This window comes from Gigantopelta aegis, chromosome 4, assembly GCF_016097555.1.
Source record: "Gigantopelta aegis isolate Gae_Host chromosome 4, Gae_host_genome, whole genome shotgun sequence".
NCBI classification, from domain to species: Eukaryota; Metazoa; Mollusca; class Gastropoda; order Neomphalida; family Peltospiridae; genus Gigantopelta; species Gigantopelta aegis.
The window spans coordinates 107,990,277-108,010,440 of NC_054702.1; the positions used below are offsets into that span (position 1 = coordinate 107,990,277).

General features: G+C 35.2%; 1 protein-coding gene across 1 annotated transcript in view; it reads right to left on the reverse strand.

Annotated features, from left to right (window-relative positions):
* The window catches only part of LOC121371705 (WD repeat-containing protein 43-like), a 39,513-nt gene that overhangs the window by 17,771 nt on the left and 1,578 nt on the right, over positions 1–20,164 (reverse strand). Inside the window, exons 2-9 of the mRNA XM_041497796.1 lie at positions 17,692–17,832; positions 16,048–16,166; positions 13,573–13,690; positions 3,743–3,879; positions 2,716–2,815; positions 1,984–2,048; positions 1,006–1,177; positions 395–481 (exon numbers count right to left, since the gene is read on the reverse strand). Of these exons, the coding sequence (XP_041353730.1) occupies positions 395–481; positions 1,006–1,177; positions 1,984–2,048; positions 2,716–2,815; positions 3,743–3,879; positions 13,573–13,690; positions 16,048–16,166; positions 17,692–17,832 (939 nt within the window). The remainder of the gene's footprint in view (positions 1–394; positions 482–1,005; positions 1,178–1,983; positions 2,049–2,715; positions 2,816–3,742; positions 3,880–13,572; positions 13,691–16,047; positions 16,167–17,691; positions 17,833–20,164) is intronic.

Below are 20,164 nucleotides of genomic sequence, written 5' to 3' on the forward strand. Positions count from 1 at the left end.
AATTCAAACATTATTGCAGTATAGCTATGAATATCAATAAGTAATTTTTGAATTAATTTTACTGATTTAGTGTAACTAATTAAAAACAAATCCAATACATGCAATATTATCCTCTTTTATTTTTTACCATTTGTAAGTTGTCAAAATGTGTTAAGTTCAAGGATGCATTATCGAAAGCTAGAAAGATGAAGATTTTTTTTATCTATTATTTGCATTGTAACAAAAATCTATTACACAATTACACTGAATATCACAGTTACCCTGAACATCAGTTACCCTGAATATCACACAGTTACCCTGAATATCACACAGTTACCCTACCCTGAATATCAGTTACCCTGAATATCACACAGTTACCCTACCCTGAATATCAGTTACCCTGAATATCATTCACCTTGGCTAGACTAGAATCTTTTTTCAATGTCGTCTGGGTCGGGTCGTCTCTTATTAAGCACACGCTGGGCTGGGATGTATCATACACCTGAAAGAAACCAAACAGACATTCTGTTTTTATTTTAACATCAGCATAATTTTGTCTACAAAACAACCATTTTTGTTATCAAGTTCAAACCACAAATTAAAAATTCACCATATACTTTTTATGTTCATAAACTTAAAATGAATGGCATAATTCTTCTTTTTAAGTTTTAACCCAAAGTATTTTTGCTAATTAATAATACCACCTATTCCCGTGCAATATCTCTCTCACAAGCTAGCATGTTAAATCCTGACATTTGACATGAGTCATTTGTGGGCATACATACATTACCTCACATGATATATGCATTTATTTATTTCCTTGTTTCTACAAGTTATTGCATTTTCCTTCGGGGAGGAGGTAAAGATGGTTATAATTTTACATGCACCGTAACAGCAAGTTTATGTATCATTTGTGCTGAACAAGTATATTTTGCAAGTGTATACTCATCATTTGTGCCTGAATAAACTCAATCTAAACTAACAATGGTAATAATAATAATGGTGTATTTCACCCAAGTGACGTACAACTTTCTCAAAGGTTGGTTTCAGGAAGGTTCCGTGAGCCAGCAGGATCCATCTTTCCCGGTCTTCTCCCACGTGCACTGCCAGGACTGGAATGGGGCGAGGTGTATCATCTTTACCAGAAGAGCACGCTATCTGTATCGACACTTTGGGCTGCAGCGGAGCTTTCAATTTACTGTAGAAAAACATTCTATTAAATAGGGAATTGAAACCAGTGTTGAATAAAAGAAGATATTTATAGTTAAGGTTTTTTGTTTGTTTAACAATACTACTAGAGCACATTAATTTATTAATCATCGGCTAATGGATGTCAAACATTTGGCAATTTTGACGTAGAGTCTTAGAAAGGAAACCCGCTGCATTTTTCCATTAGTAGCAAGAGATCTTTTATATGCACCATCCCACAGACAGGATAGCACATTTATATACCAGTCGTGGTGCACTGGCTGGAACTAGAAATAGCCTGATGGTCCCACCTACGGGGATCAATCCAAAAATGACTGACCGCATATCAAGCGAGCGCTTTACCACTGGGCTTTATCCTGCCCCTGAAAATATTTATAGAAACCCTTTCATTTCTTGAAAGAAAAGGAAAGGAATATATTCTATTTAATATTTCTGCAGATTTGGTGTCATGACAGAGGAATCCTGCTGTTGCCATAATTATATCTTACAATTTCTCTTGTATTCATTTAAACCAGCCATTCAGCAAAATTACAAATGTGTTATATCAAAGATCTCTGTCAGGCGGTTTGGAGAATACTACCTATGAAATCATCAGCTGTCGACAAGGCATCATTGGGAGAAAGCTCAATTCTTCATACAAATGATACTTTTTTTTTAAATTTGCTTTGCAACTGATATATGAAATACTGCAACATATTTTATTATACTTTATGATACTAACTAGTAACTTGTAAAATTTCAGTTAGATTATTTTTCTGAAACATAACAGTTTAAACACTTCTAGTGATTACCTACCCATTCAAGAGATGTTCAAATATCAGCACCTGACCATTTTTGCATACCGCTGTTAGCAAGAGAGACTGAAAAGAAAATGTGTTCGAATTAGAACACACATTTGCAAAGATCATCTTCATCTTGCACTGCTGTTACCATATAATACTTGAATATAAAATATGGAAAATGTCAATGTTTTCACCCATACCTAACATACCATCACAGAGTTGGTAGACATATGTTTTTAAAATATTTGATACGGAAAAATAAAGGAAACCGACAATACCAATGGAATTTTAAAGCTACAAAAAATGTCTAAATGATTTTTTTACAAATAATACAACACCAACAACTTACCAAAAGCTAAACAATAAAGAAAGTTTAAAAGTTTGTTTTGTTTAACGACACCACTAGAGCACAATGACTTATTAATCATCAGCTAATGGATGTCAGACGTAGTAATTTTGACAGTCCTATTAGTAGCAAGGGATCTTTTATTTGCACTATCCCACAGACAGGATAGCACATACCATGGCATTTGATATATCAGTCGTCGTGCACTGGCTGGTACGAGAAATAGCTCAATGGGCCCACTAACGGGGACTGATCCGAAACGGACTACGAATCAAGCAAGCGCTCTACCACTGGGCCACGTCCCGCCCCAAACAAAGAAATCAGTTGCTTATGGCACCTAGCACTTAAAAATAGTTCTCAAATAGCTCTCGTTTCCTTCAGAATAATCCGTCAACTCACTTGATCATGTGATGATGTATTCAGGCTTAAGTGAACGGATTCATCAGGCAATGAAAATGTTGCTACTGCATTCTTTTCATTATAATCTTTATTAACAAACCTGAAACAAAAAACAATGACAAAAAATCAATTGCCCCCGAAACTAGCTTGAACAACCAATGAACTAAATTAGAAATGTCAATGAAATACAAACCTCTTGACATAGAAAGAAAAGGAATATTATGTTAAGCTATACCCCAGAATGTTATTAATCAACACCTATTAATTTATATTATGGATGAAAACGACTGAAAAAAATGTGGGCAACCATTTTATCACAGCATACGGGAAAGGACAGTGTAATGCTAAATTGCAGTTTTTGCAGAAAAACTAAGGAAGTAAATCATTAAATATTAGTGATCTTATTCTTAAAATTGAGCAAATCTAAATAAGGAAGGAAATGGTTTATTTAACGAAAAAAAGAGAGAGAAAGAAATGGTTTTATTTAACGAACCACTCAACACATTTTATTTACGGTTATATGGCGTCAGATATATGGTTAAGGACCACACAGATTTTGAGAGGAAACCCGCTGTGGGCTACTCTTTCCGATTAGCAGCAAGGGATCTTTTATTTGCAATTCCCACAGGCAGGATAGCACAAACCATGGCCTTTGTTGAACCAGTTATGGATCACTGGTCGGTGCAAGTGGTTTACACCTACCTATTGAGCCTTGCAGAGCACTCATTCAAGGTTTGGAATCGGTATCTGGATTAAAAATCCCATGCCTCGACTGGGATCCGAACCCAGTACCTACCAGCCTGGTTTATTTAACGATGCATTCAACACATTTTATATGGCGTCGTACATATGGTTAAGGACGACACATATTGAGGGAGGAAACCCGCTGTCGCCACTTCATGGACTACTCTTTTCAATTAGGATCTTTTATATGCACCATCCCATAGACAGGATAGAGAAATAGCCGAAAGGGCCCACCGACGGGAATAGATCCAAGACTGATCACACATCAGCTATATGTACATACCAGGCATTTACTAATCTGTCATTTAAAGCTGTTGATAAAAAATAGTGCCCATCTGCTGCGTCTGATAACGTGTGGCCGTCTGAAGACTGTGGTATAGATAATAATCTGGAGATTTCCGTTGAATGACCTGTGAATGTCTGAAACATAAAATAGTAACAATCAAATTCACAACAGTCATCTTCACTCTCGATAAAACGGTACCATAGCATTATTTTAACAAACAAAGCTGATAAAATAAGAATAATTAAATTTCTGTTATATTCATTACAATTTAAAGCCATACCATTGGTCCAGCCATAGCAATGCCAGTTTGTTCATTTCTCAAAGCAAAAATTATGTGATCAAGGAATGTCAAATATCAATGTCACTTTATATTATAGTTTCATATTATTGAGTGTTATTGATCTGGCACACACTAAAAATTTTTTTTTAAATATGATCTTGTCTGTGTTTTTAATAATAAGCATTTTTCACATTTAATTATAAGTATTGTCTGTTATATCTTTTTGGTTCATCAGAGTATGTATAATAAAAAAAAAAAAAAAAAAAATTAAAAACAAATTGCCAAACTTTTGCGTGAACAGCTTGTTTCATACAGTTTGTGCATGCTTTTATTTTTATTCATACCCAAAAGAAATAACCTAGAATCCTTGAATTAATGAACTAACAGCACATTACTAGTGTTCAGTTTTATCCTGTAGTACGATATCGTCCTGAATCCCCAATGTTCATGAAATCAGGATAGCGATCATGCTGTTTAATATAGCACTATTTGACAGCCCACAAAGCATTAAAGTCTGCGTGGGGAAGAGTAAGTGCTCTGAATATTTTAAGATATGAAAACAAAAATTATTTACATCATCACATGAGCCATCCATTTATTTTTTCAGCATGTTCGATGCTATCCAATAACATGACTAGGGTTCACAGTTGTAGCTTGTCGCATGATATCGTCCTGTAGAACCAAGTATTTGGAAAACCAGGATAGCGATCATGCACGTTAGTATTGCACTATTTGACAGTCCACACAACACTGTAGTCTGTGAGGAGAAGAGTAAGTGCAAACCAAACACGGCTAATTCAAAGTGTAGACTCAGATTCAGTGCAGCTTAGCGCCAGCATTGGGTGTCAAACCTGCGTCAAAGTTTGTTGTATTTAATGACACCACTAGAGCACATCGATCAAATAATCATTAGCTACTGGTTGTCAAACATTTTGTAATTATGACTTGCAGTCAGAGCAAAGTCGCTACATTTTTCCATTAGCAGCAATGGATCTTTGATATGCACTTTCCCAGACAGAAAAGCATATACTATGGCCTTTGACCAGTTGTGGTGCACTGGCTGAAACAAGACAAAAAACCCAATCAGTTGAATGACTTTACCGAGGTGGTTCGATCCTGCGATGCAAGCACTCAACCGACTAAGCTAAATCCTGACCCCTGTGTCAAGGAGACCAGTAACACTGTCTTGTCAATGACAGCCGAGTAGCAATAACTAATTTAAATGTAATAAGAAACATGCTAAACATTATCAACTTTACAGGCTCAATAGATGGGGGAGGGTGTTAGGAAGAAGGGGTAAATTTAATGTAAATGCAACAGTTGTTTGAAGCACAATACAGTCCAGAACACCAAGCATTAATTCAACATACCGGTAACACTATGTTAAAGCCATCACAATATTTTTGTCTGAGCCAGGATAAGTACAAAGAAAATATTCTCAAATAAAAATGTACAGCAAACAGATTTGGGATTAAAAACATTACGAGACCACAGATGAGTTTTTGTCTAAACATTTCTCCAGAAATCAAGCATTCACTAGCATGTACATGGAATTAGCCTGTAGCATAATATCGTCCTGAATCCCCAATTATTTAGAGAAATCAGGATAGCGATCATGCACATTAGTCTAGCACTATCTGACAGCCCATACAGCACTCGAGTCTGTGTGGGGAAGAGTAAGTGCAGCAAACACTATTTTATAACAACCTGTATGTAACAAGAGTACATCTCATATTTACAACATTTCACTGGATGAACAGGATATTCATTACCTTCATTACCTTGATTGGAGGCACACTCTCGACTTGGGACTTGAACCAGATAGACTGATAGGAGCTGTTCTTGAACTTTGGACTAAGGTAAGTGGACTTAATTCTTGTTAGATTTTGCATTTTGAAATTTTTGTGTTCATATTTTCAGAATAGACGTAAATTACTGTAGTTTTCTGTTATTTTGAATACTGATTTTAAGTGTTAGGCTGCATAGTTATTTTAGCATTCCTCCAATACTTGAACAACCTAAATCTCTATAGTTATTTCTTAAACATCTGAATATCAAAAATGGAAGCCATTACAATCCCCCAGTTAGCCAGGAGCAAGGGCCTAGCCCTAAAAATCCCGAGAGTAGCCAGGTAAACCAGCAGGTATTGGAAAACATTGTAGTGACAGACTCACCTAGGTCCCCCACCCACACTCAGGACTAAGACCACGACTACCAAACCACGGGTCGCCAACATGGAGGCGTACTCCGTCGGTGCGGGCACTGACCACAACATACATCCGAACGTAGAGTTTGTCCCCATCTGCCCCAAACAGCAAGCGGTCGACCTAGCAATTAAGTTGGCCCTCGGATCTGCCGTGGTAGGAAAACCCATGCCACGACCAGAAGTGGTCAGGCCCTTTTTAAGGGCCCTATGGGCAACCTAGGGAGACACCCCAGCATCATATAGGTCTAATTAACGAGCTACTCTCGACTGACTAAAATCAAAACCTATGTTAGCTCTCGATCTTTCTTTTTGACCAACTGTTCAAAATTGCTCCAAACTTCTTTAAATCAAAATTGCGCACTTTTTCCATTTGGCATTTTACTTTGCTCCTTCAAAATTTCATAGCACCATTACCACACACACCTCCCTTCCTTCCTGCCTGTTACCGACCACGGTCGGCTGCTGGTGCTCCGTTGCACCTGCCAGTTCAGGCGGTCCTTCCTTCCCACCCCCACCCTTCCTGTCCAAGGCCGGCTCTTGTGCCCAGACAGGCGTGCGCTACAACAGCTTGCTCTGAATGTGAACATAAAGACCTATGATCTGACCTGATATGAGGCTGTTTGATGGGAAGCTGTGACAGTGACAGCCATAAAAAAAAACCTGTATGCCACTTACTAATTAATACAACAGGTGTGGCAGGGTTTCTACCAGAAGGTACGGAGGGTAAAATTATATACCCTAAAATCTTGGAAATTAATAGATATATTTTTAAGATTTTCAGTTAGATGATAGTAAGAGAACTGCTTTTTTAAATTTGTCAAAGCACAATGTATGCAGTGTCCAATTTCAAAACATTCAACACATAACCAATTATGGTCTATTTTGTTTCTATTACGCACTCTTAAATTATTTTCTGGTAGAAAGCCCGAGTGGATATTCTAAATCTTGACTTTAAATAGCCTTGTAGTACAAATGTAGTCCAGAATCCAGAGTACTGAAGAAACCAGAAATGTGATTATACCAGTTAATATAGCACTATTTTACAATCTGCATGGCACTGAAGTCCATGTAGGGTAGAGCAAGTGCTAAGTAAAATACTGTCTAGTTAAAATAGCTGGAAATGCTATGTATCTGCAGCCGAACAGCTTTCATAATTTAAGACAAAATTTCCATGGGCAAATGAATATTAACATCTAAATGAATGTACTTTTCTTATCTATAGGGCATTGATCTGTAACAACAAACGGGGACTTTTTGTTATCAAAATGTCAGCAATATTCCTATTAATTGAAAATTGATTAATAAAGTTTTAACATTGTGTCATGATCTCTGAAACTTATGCAGCAACTCGTGCCATGGTACTGAACAAAATATTCCCACATTATCATCCTAAATATATTATAAGATTACCAATGTAAGCAGGTTTTATATTCAGAACGCAACACATCAGTCAGTCCTGTCGTCGTATCATGCCGATTTCTTTAGCATTCAGATGAACTGCAAACACCATTGACAGACAAATGCAGTAAACTTGGAATGCATTTTAAAAGCAGCAAACCATAGTCTTCATAGTCATCAAGACAATTTTCATAAATAATCAATCTATTTATGTATGTTTGTTGTACCTTGATCCAAACAGACTAAATTTTGTTTTGTTTTAAGTGGTTTCTTTTCAGTGGTTCTATTCAAAGACATCATATATCACATATCAAGTCTTCTGATTTCTGGAAGATAATGGTTCGTTTTGTTTAATGACACCATTGGAGCACACTGATTAATTAATCATTGGCGACTGGATGCCAAACATTTGGTAATTCTGACACGTAGTCATCAGAGGAAATCTGCTACATTTTTCCTAATGCAGCAAGGGATCTTTTATATGCACTTTCCCACAGACAGGAAAGCACATACCACGGCCTTTGATCAGTTGTGGTGCACTGGTTGGATTACTGCAAGATGGCATTTATTTTGTCAACACAAATAGAAACTAGCTATACTTGGGTCAGCTTGTAGTGAATTCCTCCACTTCTTACTCTAAGCACCACAAAAATGACGAGACAAGAGCTAAAGTAGTGTATCCACTTATTCTTAACACCAATAGCTACTGATCCATTTTTTCACTTGTTCATAATGTACTTCTGTTTAGTTTTGTTTGTATGCAATTTTTACCTTTATAAACTACTTGCTCTTAATTGGGGTGGGCTTTTCATGGTGTAAGATCATGCTTCTAGAAATTACTGTACCAATGCATCATTCACATTCATCAATAACTTGCTCAGTTAATATCTTAATTTATAGTATCTTAACATCCCAACAGCCGATGTAATAGGGAAAAATGAGGTCAAGAAAAGAAAAAACTGTTCACAATGTTGTGCTTAGGTGTTTAAATCATACAATGAGAATTCCAGGCTGAAAATTTAGGATGATTCCATCATTCACGAATCCCAGAATTTGGGTCAGAAATACAAGATTATGAGATGGAATCCCAAATTCAGTGCCTGGAATATGCAGTGAAACCATAGTTATTTTTACCTGGAATAAGCAGTCAACAGGACAAATGTAAGCATGTTTTATATTCAGAACACAACACATCAGTCAGTCCTGATGTCGTATCATGCTCATTTCTTTAGCATTCAGATGAACTGCAAACATCATTGACAGACAAATGCAGTAAACTTGGAATGCATTAATAATTAGCATGTAACACCTAATAGGCAATGTGTATTTTTGTGCTGGAGTGTCGTTAAACATTCATTAAATAGTAGCCAAGTAACAGTGCTGATCAGTACACTGAAAAAGTGGCACTGAGGTGGGACATACGCTTAGAAGCCAGGAAAGAAAGGAATATTTGTTTAACAACACCTCAGCACATTGTTACCGACAGGGTTCAATTGTTCAAATGATAGTTACCGTTACAGTGGTTAACAGAAATTTTCAAAACCAAATTGTTGAAGCTAATCAAATCTAAAATTAATTTTGTATTTGTGCAAAAATAATTAAAAGGAAAATATTAAAGGGACACACCCTAGTTACGTTTATTTGTTAACCATTATGGCATTGTTTTTCGCTATTAAACCCCATTTTTCACAAATAAAATTGCACTTTACTTACATTTTATTATTTAGAATACACATTTCCATTCACCTGAAGTGCTTTTTGGTAATCCTGATGTTTGTAAAACCACGAAATGCATTTTTTAAATTTTTTCACAAAATGTGTTGTCGAGAAAAAAACGTTAAGCAAGCGAGGTCCAATCTATTTTTAGAGGGGATATTTCCATTTCAATGTCACAGACGTTGGTATATCACGTGACCGTTATCATTTTGGTTCGGTTTGTTTTCTCGTGCACGGTTCGCGCAATCAACATCCGATTTGTTGTTCATTTGTGAGATTTTTCTTCACAGTTCGTGAACATTTTCAGTAACAATAAAGTTCAGACAAGTAAGTGTCTCAATACAAAACGTTACAAACCCTTAAACAAATAATTTTGCTAAGTCTTACGATATCTGGAGAGGGGATATAGAGGCACAGATTTTCCGTTTCAGATTTTTCCCTTTTCCGTTTCATAATGGGGTTTTTCCGTTTCAGTATTAAACAAATTCTGTTTTTGTTGCGCGCGCGCGCGCACACACACACACACACACCCCGCGCAATTAATTGCTGGTGTAAAATAAATATGCAATGAGGTAAAACATGTCAGTATAGTTTGTATTTATTTTTGGTTTAAATTTAAACACGAATACGCCACGACACAGACTTCGGACATTTTCGGTTTTCTTTATGATATGATCGGGAAAATAATTACAAACGATCACACTATAAACCACTTCCCGTGTATAATTTATTTTGAACAAAGCCTGGCATACAATATGCAATTACTGCATTCCTTTGTGAGATCGGAAATATGGCAATGCCGCAAATGTTAAAAATTAATAAGCAAACATAACATTTCTTTCACTTGAGTAAATATCGGACAATTTTAGCTCACAACGTTCGGTTTTTCCTGTTAAATCGCCGGGAATAAGTGAAGAAAACACGACTGGTAAAACGTCTAGATACTCTACATTTGGCGTAACATACAAAGGTACTAGTGTCGTAGCGTAGCACAGGCAGATGTCGGTGTCCATAGTTTCTAGTTCGAAAAATAATTTTTAATTAATCAAATGCGCTATTTAAAGTTAAATAATGTTTTGGAAAAAAATCGGGAATTCCGTTTCAGATAGGTATTTCCGCGATTCCGGAAAATCAGTGCCTCTAGGGATACAACCAGGACAGAACAGTTGGAACATGTCCAGGAGACATGAAACGAACGCACCCTAAAGTTGTTGTGACGTAGGCATTGTTGTGCTTTGAGCGACATCTACCAGTGACATCAGAATACTAACTTTCAAAATTATTTCAAGCAATTGGGACATGGGGATTCCCATGGTATTTATCGATATAAAACCCGCTTTTTCACTCCATTTGATAAAAACGTGATCTAAGTGTGTTACAGGTTTGTAGATTAACCAAATTATAATTTATTTTCGCTGGATGGAACTAGGGTGTGCGGCTTTAAGACTAACTCCGAGTTAATTTAATTATGCTTTCAACTGGGCCCAGCTATTAAGTCTAACATATGGCTATTTTGTCGACAGAAAGAAAGAAACTTATTGTTGCTAGATAAGCTATTCCTACCAATCAAGAAGCAAGTGATGTTCATATGCACTTTTCTATAGACAAGACGACACATACAAAGATCATAGAAAGAAAGAAATGTTTTTTTTAACAACGCACTAAACACATTTTATTTACGGTTATATGGCGTCAGACATATGTTTAAGGACCACACAGATATAGCCACTTCATGGGCTACTCTTCTCGATTAGCAGCAAGGGATCTTTTATATGCATCATCCCACAGACAGGGTAGTACATACCACGGCCTTTGATATACCAGTTGTGGTGCACTGGCTGGAACAAGAAATAGACCAATGTGCCCACCGACGGGGACAGATCATAGAGGTACCAGTACAAAGAAAACCCATGTCCATTGAGGACGGATTGATCCTGAGCCCTGCAATGTGAACTGATGAATAGTTTCTGTACGTATTATGTAAATGAAGTTTTTCAAAATGAATGCATTTCGCCTTGACCTGTCATTCAGTTGGGTTTTTAAAATTTTCTTTCAGGGGTGGGAAGGTTGGGTTGTAGTAGGTTTGGAATTTAAAAATAAAATTTAGAGTCAATTTTTTTCCACATTTATAAGAACATCTACCACAAGCTAGTCTTAACAAACTACATGCAAGTCTTTGATGAGAACATCTGTAAACTTTAAATGTACATTATCAATATCACACATCTTATTAAAAATTAAAAACAGTGTTTGTACACTTTTTCAATTTGATTTTCCGTAACTCAAATAACAATTCCGTGACCATATGATTATCGTTTAATGCGGATATTTGTATTAAAACAGTATCACTACTACTAAAATCAGTTTAGGCCCAAAACACACCAACGCTGGGTCTGCCAGATATACCATGTATTTTGACATAACTGTTTTCAATATATATATATATATATATATTAACTGCACTCATATATTTACAATAATTAACAGCATCCTACTCTGATTGATATATATATATATATATACTGTAAATCATGAAATTAATGCGAGCAAGTAATTAATGCGAAAAATGCCGCGAAGACATCGACGCAATAATAACGTGACGCATTTTGTTTAGTCTCATTCCCAATACAAAAAATGTTCAGGATTTTACTATAATACTTCTAAATAAATTAAAACTTTTATAATATAAAGATGAAACAAAATACAAAAACTATTTTTGTTAAATGTCGTTTTGTGAATACTTCAAGAATCTTTCTTTCGTTTCGATGTTGCCATTCTATTTTCACTTGCCTGGAATATCATAGCGGTTATATAATACAGTGATGTTCCAAATGTTTTGTTTTTAAAAAGTTCATTTTGCGATGTGAGTATTTTTCAAATTTTCTTACACTTCTGGATTACTGTATACATTTAAACTGTTTTGAACATTTGTAAAATTATCATCAACAATTTTTTTTACTAAATATATTCCTTTAAAAATGAAACAGTAGAAAATTATATAACCGCAACCAACAATCCGTGCATATTTCTTCAAACCATTTGGCTCGACTCTATACATGCCATTTTAAGTTAGACTGGTCGCAAGTTGTCACTGTTGCAATATATCGCATTTGTTAACGTCTATTCCTGTGCTGCGCATCAAGTGTATAAAATCAGTCTAAAACATTTGTTAGAATAATACGTCTGCGTTCGCGTGAAATATTGTGCCCTGCAATAGCGACCCGTTTCCCTTTTATTCCTACTGGTGGATTAATTAGAAGCAATCACCACACAAAAGTGCGAGGCATACCCTTAACAATAAGGTGTAGTTATACTAATTACACTACTTTAAGTAATTAGGGCTTCCTGGTCGACCTACCATGCGATTAGCTTCAGATTATATAGTAGCTGTCAAAACAACTACCGACTTCTTTTAACATGAAAGATGAAGCCCAAACAATATAATAAGAACACAACTGGGTTTTTTTTTTATGTGATGTGGACTTTTGCCCGACGCATTAATAAAAATAAGCATTTTTGTTCACTCATGTACGGACGCAATAATATTATGACGCATTAATTTCATGATTTAAAGTATATACATTTTCTGTTGTTCATTAAGAAAAATAAATTAAAATATGGCTAGCACAGGCTGCAGCTGCCAGTCTGTCAATGTGAAAAACATAGCGCATGTGCTATGTCGTCTGTTGCCAGATTTGTTGTTCGCGCCATTTTCGACTGGTACCATACTCACAATCCCAGACTCAGGCACAGTTTCAGTGTGTTTTGGGCCTTAGGCGGCAAAGAACAGTTTCCCAGTTGTATGCATTAGGCGTGCAATGAAATGTCATAAAAGCATTACAATAGCAGTCGTACAACTAATTAACTGTATGCATTACACTTGCAACGTAATGCTGTAATAGTAGGGAGACAAATACAGGTCAATTGACCAATTCTAACTGGAACCAGTTCAGGACTTGTGCTTCTAGACAACGATCAGATTTACCAATTTAAGAATTATACATTTTATTAGTTTTATTCACAGGTGTCTTTTTTTTTTCTGGGTGGAGACAGAGGCGGAAGCATTATTATGATTTTCTATGAATTTTTATTGAAAATCTAAGTTTTCCAGACCTGGATTTTTAAATCTCAAATTCCATGACTTTCCAAGTTTCCCATGCAAACCCTGTAGAAATAATATTGTATTTTTTTTATTAAAGAATACTTGTAAAGCCTTGTAATCATCACCTGTAATAACTGTCGGTTGTGTCTGTTCCATAATTTTATTGATCTGCTTGCAGTGAGCAACAATGTTTTTGAACACAGACAAACAGAATAGACTGGTCCTCGATCCACTTTCCATTTTCTACAACACAAACAAGACATGACATGAGATAAACATGTAAACTAATTTGATAACTAATTACATAATTGCATCACAGGTTTCCAGATTTTATAGAAATTATAATTTTCAGTTCAGTGTCTACAAAATCACAGAACAAAAATCCACTATCCTATATAAAGTAGCATAATGCAAAATTACCATGATTACCAAAAACAAGTTCTGATGATCTGGAGTCATGCATCTTAAAAATCATGAAATACTTTAAAATGGGTCAAACGTGTAATATAATACAAAATCTACTCTTACAGCTATAATTTAAAAAATAAATTAATTAATTGGGCTAAAATTTATTAAATTATCATTCGAAGCTACAAAGTGATAACAAACAATTGTTTTAAATACAGTCAAACCTGTCCTAGCGGCCACCTGTACTCAGCGGTCACCTGCCTTAAGCGGTCACGTTTTCTCCTCCCAAACGATTTATAATGTAAATGCAGCTGTAATAAGCGATCACCTGTCTATTATTGTATACTACTTTATTTTCGAGTGGAATTTATTTTCGCGTGTGAATGAAATTCGTGAAAATATATTCCACACGAAAATAAACTTTTTATAAAGGCCGACAAAAAAATAATAAAATATGTAGTCTCGTTCAACTATACCACATTAGTTTCCGATGTACGAGGCTAGTAGTAACAAAGCGGTGCTCCCTCCTGTCACGGAACAAACCAAAACACAAAAGCTGTTTAAAACTTTAAATCAAGAACACGATTGTATGTACATACATGATAATAAAACAATACTAACACTAAAAAGCTTTATGCTGTTTTCCTTTGCATGTGCTAGCGATCAGTTCATCGGACAGACTCTACACGTGTTCAACGACGGAAGTAAACATGCATTATCACAGTATATTAAAAATGTGGAAGTGAAAATATCTGGTCTGGACTATGTTCAGATGTTTCACAATCTTATATATATTTTTGGCCTGTTAGCCAATCACAAACCGTTTTGAACTAGTATTTTGACGGCAATAAATATTGTTTCAATCAAACTTAAGTTACTGAGTACTAGTAGCTTGTGCCTTCAAATTTCGTTTCGTTTGTTATCGGTTTTTGTTTTTATAACAATTACAAGGAGAATAAAGTCTTGATCGGTTAAAGCAGGAAAACTATTGTTTTATGTGTATAGCACTCGTGTGTACATGTAGGATTAGTTCTACAGATTAGCGTAACAACCGAAAAAACTAAGTTCCGTTTTAAAACAAAATTATTGACATCTGTACTTCGGGTTTTTTTTATTGATGGGGGTTGGGAGACTCACGAAAATAAATGTTCGCGAATGGACCCATTTTCATTAAATCACGAAAATTTGATCCCGCGAAAATGAAGTATTTCACAGTATATGAAAAGGGATATTGTAACAGCAGGGATAAGGTGCAGCAAATAGCCGATCTTCACACCAGGAATACTAGTACCCATTCAGTCCCGACATCTCTACTGTATATCAGTTAAGAAAGTCGGACTTGGGAATGCATCTAATTGCCTCTGGGCAGGCTACGCTTGACATTTGTAGGTTTACTTACTATGACAATACACCGCATGAAGTAGGAATTAAATAAATAAATGGAAAAAGAAAACAAACTTGTTGAGAACGATTAATTTAATACACAGGAGATGACATGTCAAAAGTGTGAAGCACACATCCGTTGATTAGCACTACAGACGGTAAAACAAAAAACAACAACAAATATTTTAAAGACTATATATGTGGCAACCTGTACTTAGCGGCCACCTATCTTAAGCTTAAACGGACACTTTTATTTACTCCCTTGCGTGACCGCTTAAGACAGGTTTGACTGTAGTGTAGAAATACATTCTAGGTAGTATAAAACAAACACATGTAGGGTTTACAGAAATTCTAAATATGCCAAAAATGTTAGCATGTTTTAGATCCAGACACCAAATGAGTATGTCGAGAAGTTATGCCATGCTCATTTCTCTAGCATTCGTCTTCACTGCAATCACCACTGACAGACAAATGCAGCAAACTTAGAATGCAAAATATCACTAACAAAGACTTAATCTGATGGAATTTTTTTTTTTAATATTCAGTCCCAATGCATATATATCTTAAACTATTTTTGTGTTAACAACCTATTAAATAGTACAATAGTATTTATATTTATATCTTTGTTGCATTCATGTTAAAATTTAAATGAAAACTATTTAATGAAATATGTCATGTTAAACAATCTATTACACAGTAGATCTCCTGGCTGTACAAATATACGGAATGTGCCAGAAATTAATAAAAACCATTGTTGCATAAAGATTGAAAATATGACAAAACCTGATGAATTCTTTACTATAACTTACTGTTTAACTTTATTTGACATTACGTCCCATTCTGCAACATGGTGGTCACTGGAACAACTGTAAAGAATTTCACCATCTGGGTACCAGCATATTCCGTTAACAGTGTCTGTATGATCCACCTGATTGTCGAGACAAAATCAAAACATACAGCATATTATATCAAACTGATTGTCAGGACAAAAACTAAACATACAACATATCATATCAAACTAACTGCAGGCTATCTTCACTTGTTTTATATTTGTTTTTTTATTTTGAAAGAAAAAAAAATCAAAAACAAAATCGTGGGGAAATCTTTGAGACGGTTTAGTAAAAATATCCTCAACAAAACATCCTTCACAAATTGCACAAACTTGTTCATAGTATTCACTGTAATACTGCAAAACGTTAAACCTCAACATAAAAGGAAAGGAATGTGTTTAATGACATAGGCATAGGTAAAATGCTTACTATCTTCAGCAAATTTAAACCCATAACTTTTGCAACAAAGAAACATAAAATCTTCCTGCAACCTGCAATTGATGGCAATAATTTTTATGAAGCAGCAAAACAACACTGTCGGTAAACTCCCAATCTACATCAATTGCTGCTATGCCTTGATTTTAAGTGCTTTAGAAAAACAATTACCACAAGTACGAGTGTGGCAGTCGATCACCTCTTGCAAACAACTTGTTTAACAATATCTCAAGCATACCTAATCATTATGATCGGTAAATCACTTACTCAGGACCAGTCTTCGGGTCATATTCTTGTGTTAATTGGTGTTTGGTAATTTTACAAGACATCTACTTGGACAGCTAATCCGCCATCAGTGTTTCTGCCAGAAATATTTTGGGTATGGCGCTAAGAAATTGAATATTTACAATGTGTGTGCCGAATGCAACTGCAGTCGACTTAAAAAAAATCTAATCTGCCAAAAAAATTAGATATGGTGCCATACCCATTTTACCCTCTGGCAGAAACCCTACCAGTGCCGATCAATAGTTTCAAGTCCATTCAAAGAAGATGCCAATTAACAGAATAAACTGTACCATTTAACTAAATTTTCTATCCTGACACCCCCATCAAAGGAAACAGACTTCGGCGAGTACAAAAACTTTGATAAAAACTCTGTTATTATATTCAATATCAGTCTTTTTTTTGGTCTGTTTGATACATACAACAAAACTGGCTGCCAAACTTTTTGTTTTGATTTTGGCTTTTTACACAAAACTGTTAAAATGCTTAGGAACTAAGGAACTAATTAGTTGTGCTCTAAAAATAATTAAAATGTGTGCATCACTTTAGTCATTATATCGACTATTCTAAATGTTTTGTTACCTTGGTAACCGTTTAATGAAAAAAGTCATGCATTTTTGTTTTTGAAAGGTACTAATCACTTATTTGTACTGTCAGCGGACTATTTGACAATAATACAAAGTCGAGCATTTTTGTTGTTTTGGTCAGCCATTTTGGAAAACTTTTGCAAATTAAAATACTGTTGCATAGACTAAGAAAATGCCCACTGTGAACGTTTCGTTACTCCCACATTAAGAAACTTAAGACATACGACCCATCATAGACGGGCGTATAATAAAACTGAAATGACCACACTTGATCACTAAGCTACACCCTAACCAAACTCCTCAATAAAAGAAAGCGTACCAGCTGTGTCTGGAGTTCTCCTTTCACCACACTGTAAAGGAGAATGCTGCCATTCGTAGTTCCCACTGCTATCAAGTCGAGTTCTCCAATTTCGCTTGCACCTCCAGACTTCCTCTTCTTTTTCTTTCTTGATGAAGCAGACTGAAAGAAAAGCATAAAATAATTTTAACTCCCCAAAAGGGACTGACTTATGTAACAGTATGCATACAAGTAGAAATGTTTTACTACGGAATGACTTCCGCACACCGACTCCCCCCCCCAAAAAAAATATACAGAACTTCACATACTGTTTTTTTCGCTTCCTATTTATTGCACGAGTTTATTGTGCGCTAGAATATTTACTTAGTGTTATGTTCTTGCTCACAATAAACGTGTGCAATAAATAGGAAGCGAAAATAACGTATGTGAGGTTCTGTATTTATTACATACCTTTAATATATATATATATATATCAACAATGTATTTTAAACCGCTGTTCAATGCTCCTTTCATGAGCTCAGTTTTAGCATAACGTACCGAAGTGTCAGATATTATGAATACAGCTCTTAACCTTTAGACTACTGGATTAATTTTTAACAAAAACCACATTGAGTGGGTACAAGTTTATAATTTTTACTCACATATATTCACTTAAATGTTTCATAAATACATGAAATAAAGTTCATATATGAATCGTTAAGTATTATTTTTGTGTCTTTTTTTGTAATTTTTTATTATTTTAGATCGGCTAATGGTGATTAAAATTAGGCAAAAAATCTAAAAAGTTGCGTTTACTTACGGGCATTTGTGGCCAGCTGTCCAGTATTTATGTCCATTATTCCCGATAACAGTGGTTTTCTGACCAGAATTTTTTTTTAAACCCGAACTACGATTCATATTGCAATATTTGGTAATTTTCGTTGTTGGTAAAACGATCAAATTTATTATCAAATTAGCTGTTACAATCAGTTATCGATCCCTGAAAATTACCGCGACGTGCCGCCATTGTTGTCAAGCGAAAATACTTGCCGAAAACCACTTTTTGAACTCAAAATTTCAAGGTATTTTCAATTGAAAAAATCAAAACAAAAACTACCATTTTGAAAAAAAATCTTTTTTCTTTAATTATATGTCCGTTTCTGGTGAGTGTCGTGTGCAAAACGGCGGGAAATATGAATTGGGGAATGCACTGTATACAGTGTATCGACTGACGTGACCTCGGGCGAGATATCTCGCCTGCAGTAGTCAGAAGGTTAATAAGTCGTGACATCATTTGTAAATCAAAAGCCAATATGATGTATAATATAAAAAAAAATTTTTTAAAAAAGGGGGGATTCCCCAAATAAACGGTCCGGTCCAGATTGCATTGTTACATTGGGGTTTTTTCTCACACCTGCCAGTGTTTCTGCCAGAAAGACATTTTTGGGTATGGTGCTATGGAATTGAATGCAACCACAGTCAACAGAGGATATGGAGGGCCTCCCCAAGAAAGGAAATGGGTTACGTTTAGTGTTGGGGTTAAGAAAATCATACAGTAATTATAAGAATAACTATTTTTGTCAAAAAATTAAATCTGCCAAAAAATGTGGGTATGGTGCCATACCCGTTTTACCCTCTGGCAGAAACCCTGCATGCAATGCTAAGTCCGTTCTCTTATTATTTTATTCCAAAAATAGTTATATTAGCCAAAACACGTCATTTTCTGACGAGCGATTATAGTTTTTGTACAAACGATCTGTCGTTCGTGTCGATATTGGTTTTGCATAACCGATAGACAAACGACAAAATCGTTAGTGCCAAATTTTATTCCCTGGGTTTTATTTGGTTCTAACTTCTAAATAAAATGTGTTAAAAGTCCAATAAAAATAACCAGTTAATGATAATTACAAATAAGTGTTTTATTACTTACACATTATTATTAATTTATTTTTTACGTTGGAATATATGGCTACGGCTATCATCTTCAAAGAAATAAACCAACAAGTGAGAATCGCACTTCGCTTCTTTACCCTGAACTCGGAATACTTGGCCGATCGTTCAAAACACCTCGGCCAATAACCTCTGGTTCGGTCGATATGCCGAAACATTGCAACTCAATATATACATTTTTGTGTCAAGTGAACAGCAACGAAAAGCCTGATAAGGATTTCTGAATGTGACAATTTATAAATAGTTTGACACCGTCACACCGATGTTCTAGTAGACTAGTATTGTGTTAAAAAAATAAAAATGACCAACATTAAATGTTGTGGTTTATATAATCATTTAGGTCTATGATGGAATCAATATTACAAATATTTTGATTTATATACTTAGTATTACTTATTTCACTCAAACTAGCTATATTAAGTTTTATGCACAAAAAATATGTGCAACAATTATTTAGCAAATGACCATCAAAGAAACGCTGTTTGATGTTTTAAAAATAAATGATGACAGCTGAATCTAATAAAGATCATTAAAAAGGTTATGCCTTCTGCTTTCATTAAAAAGA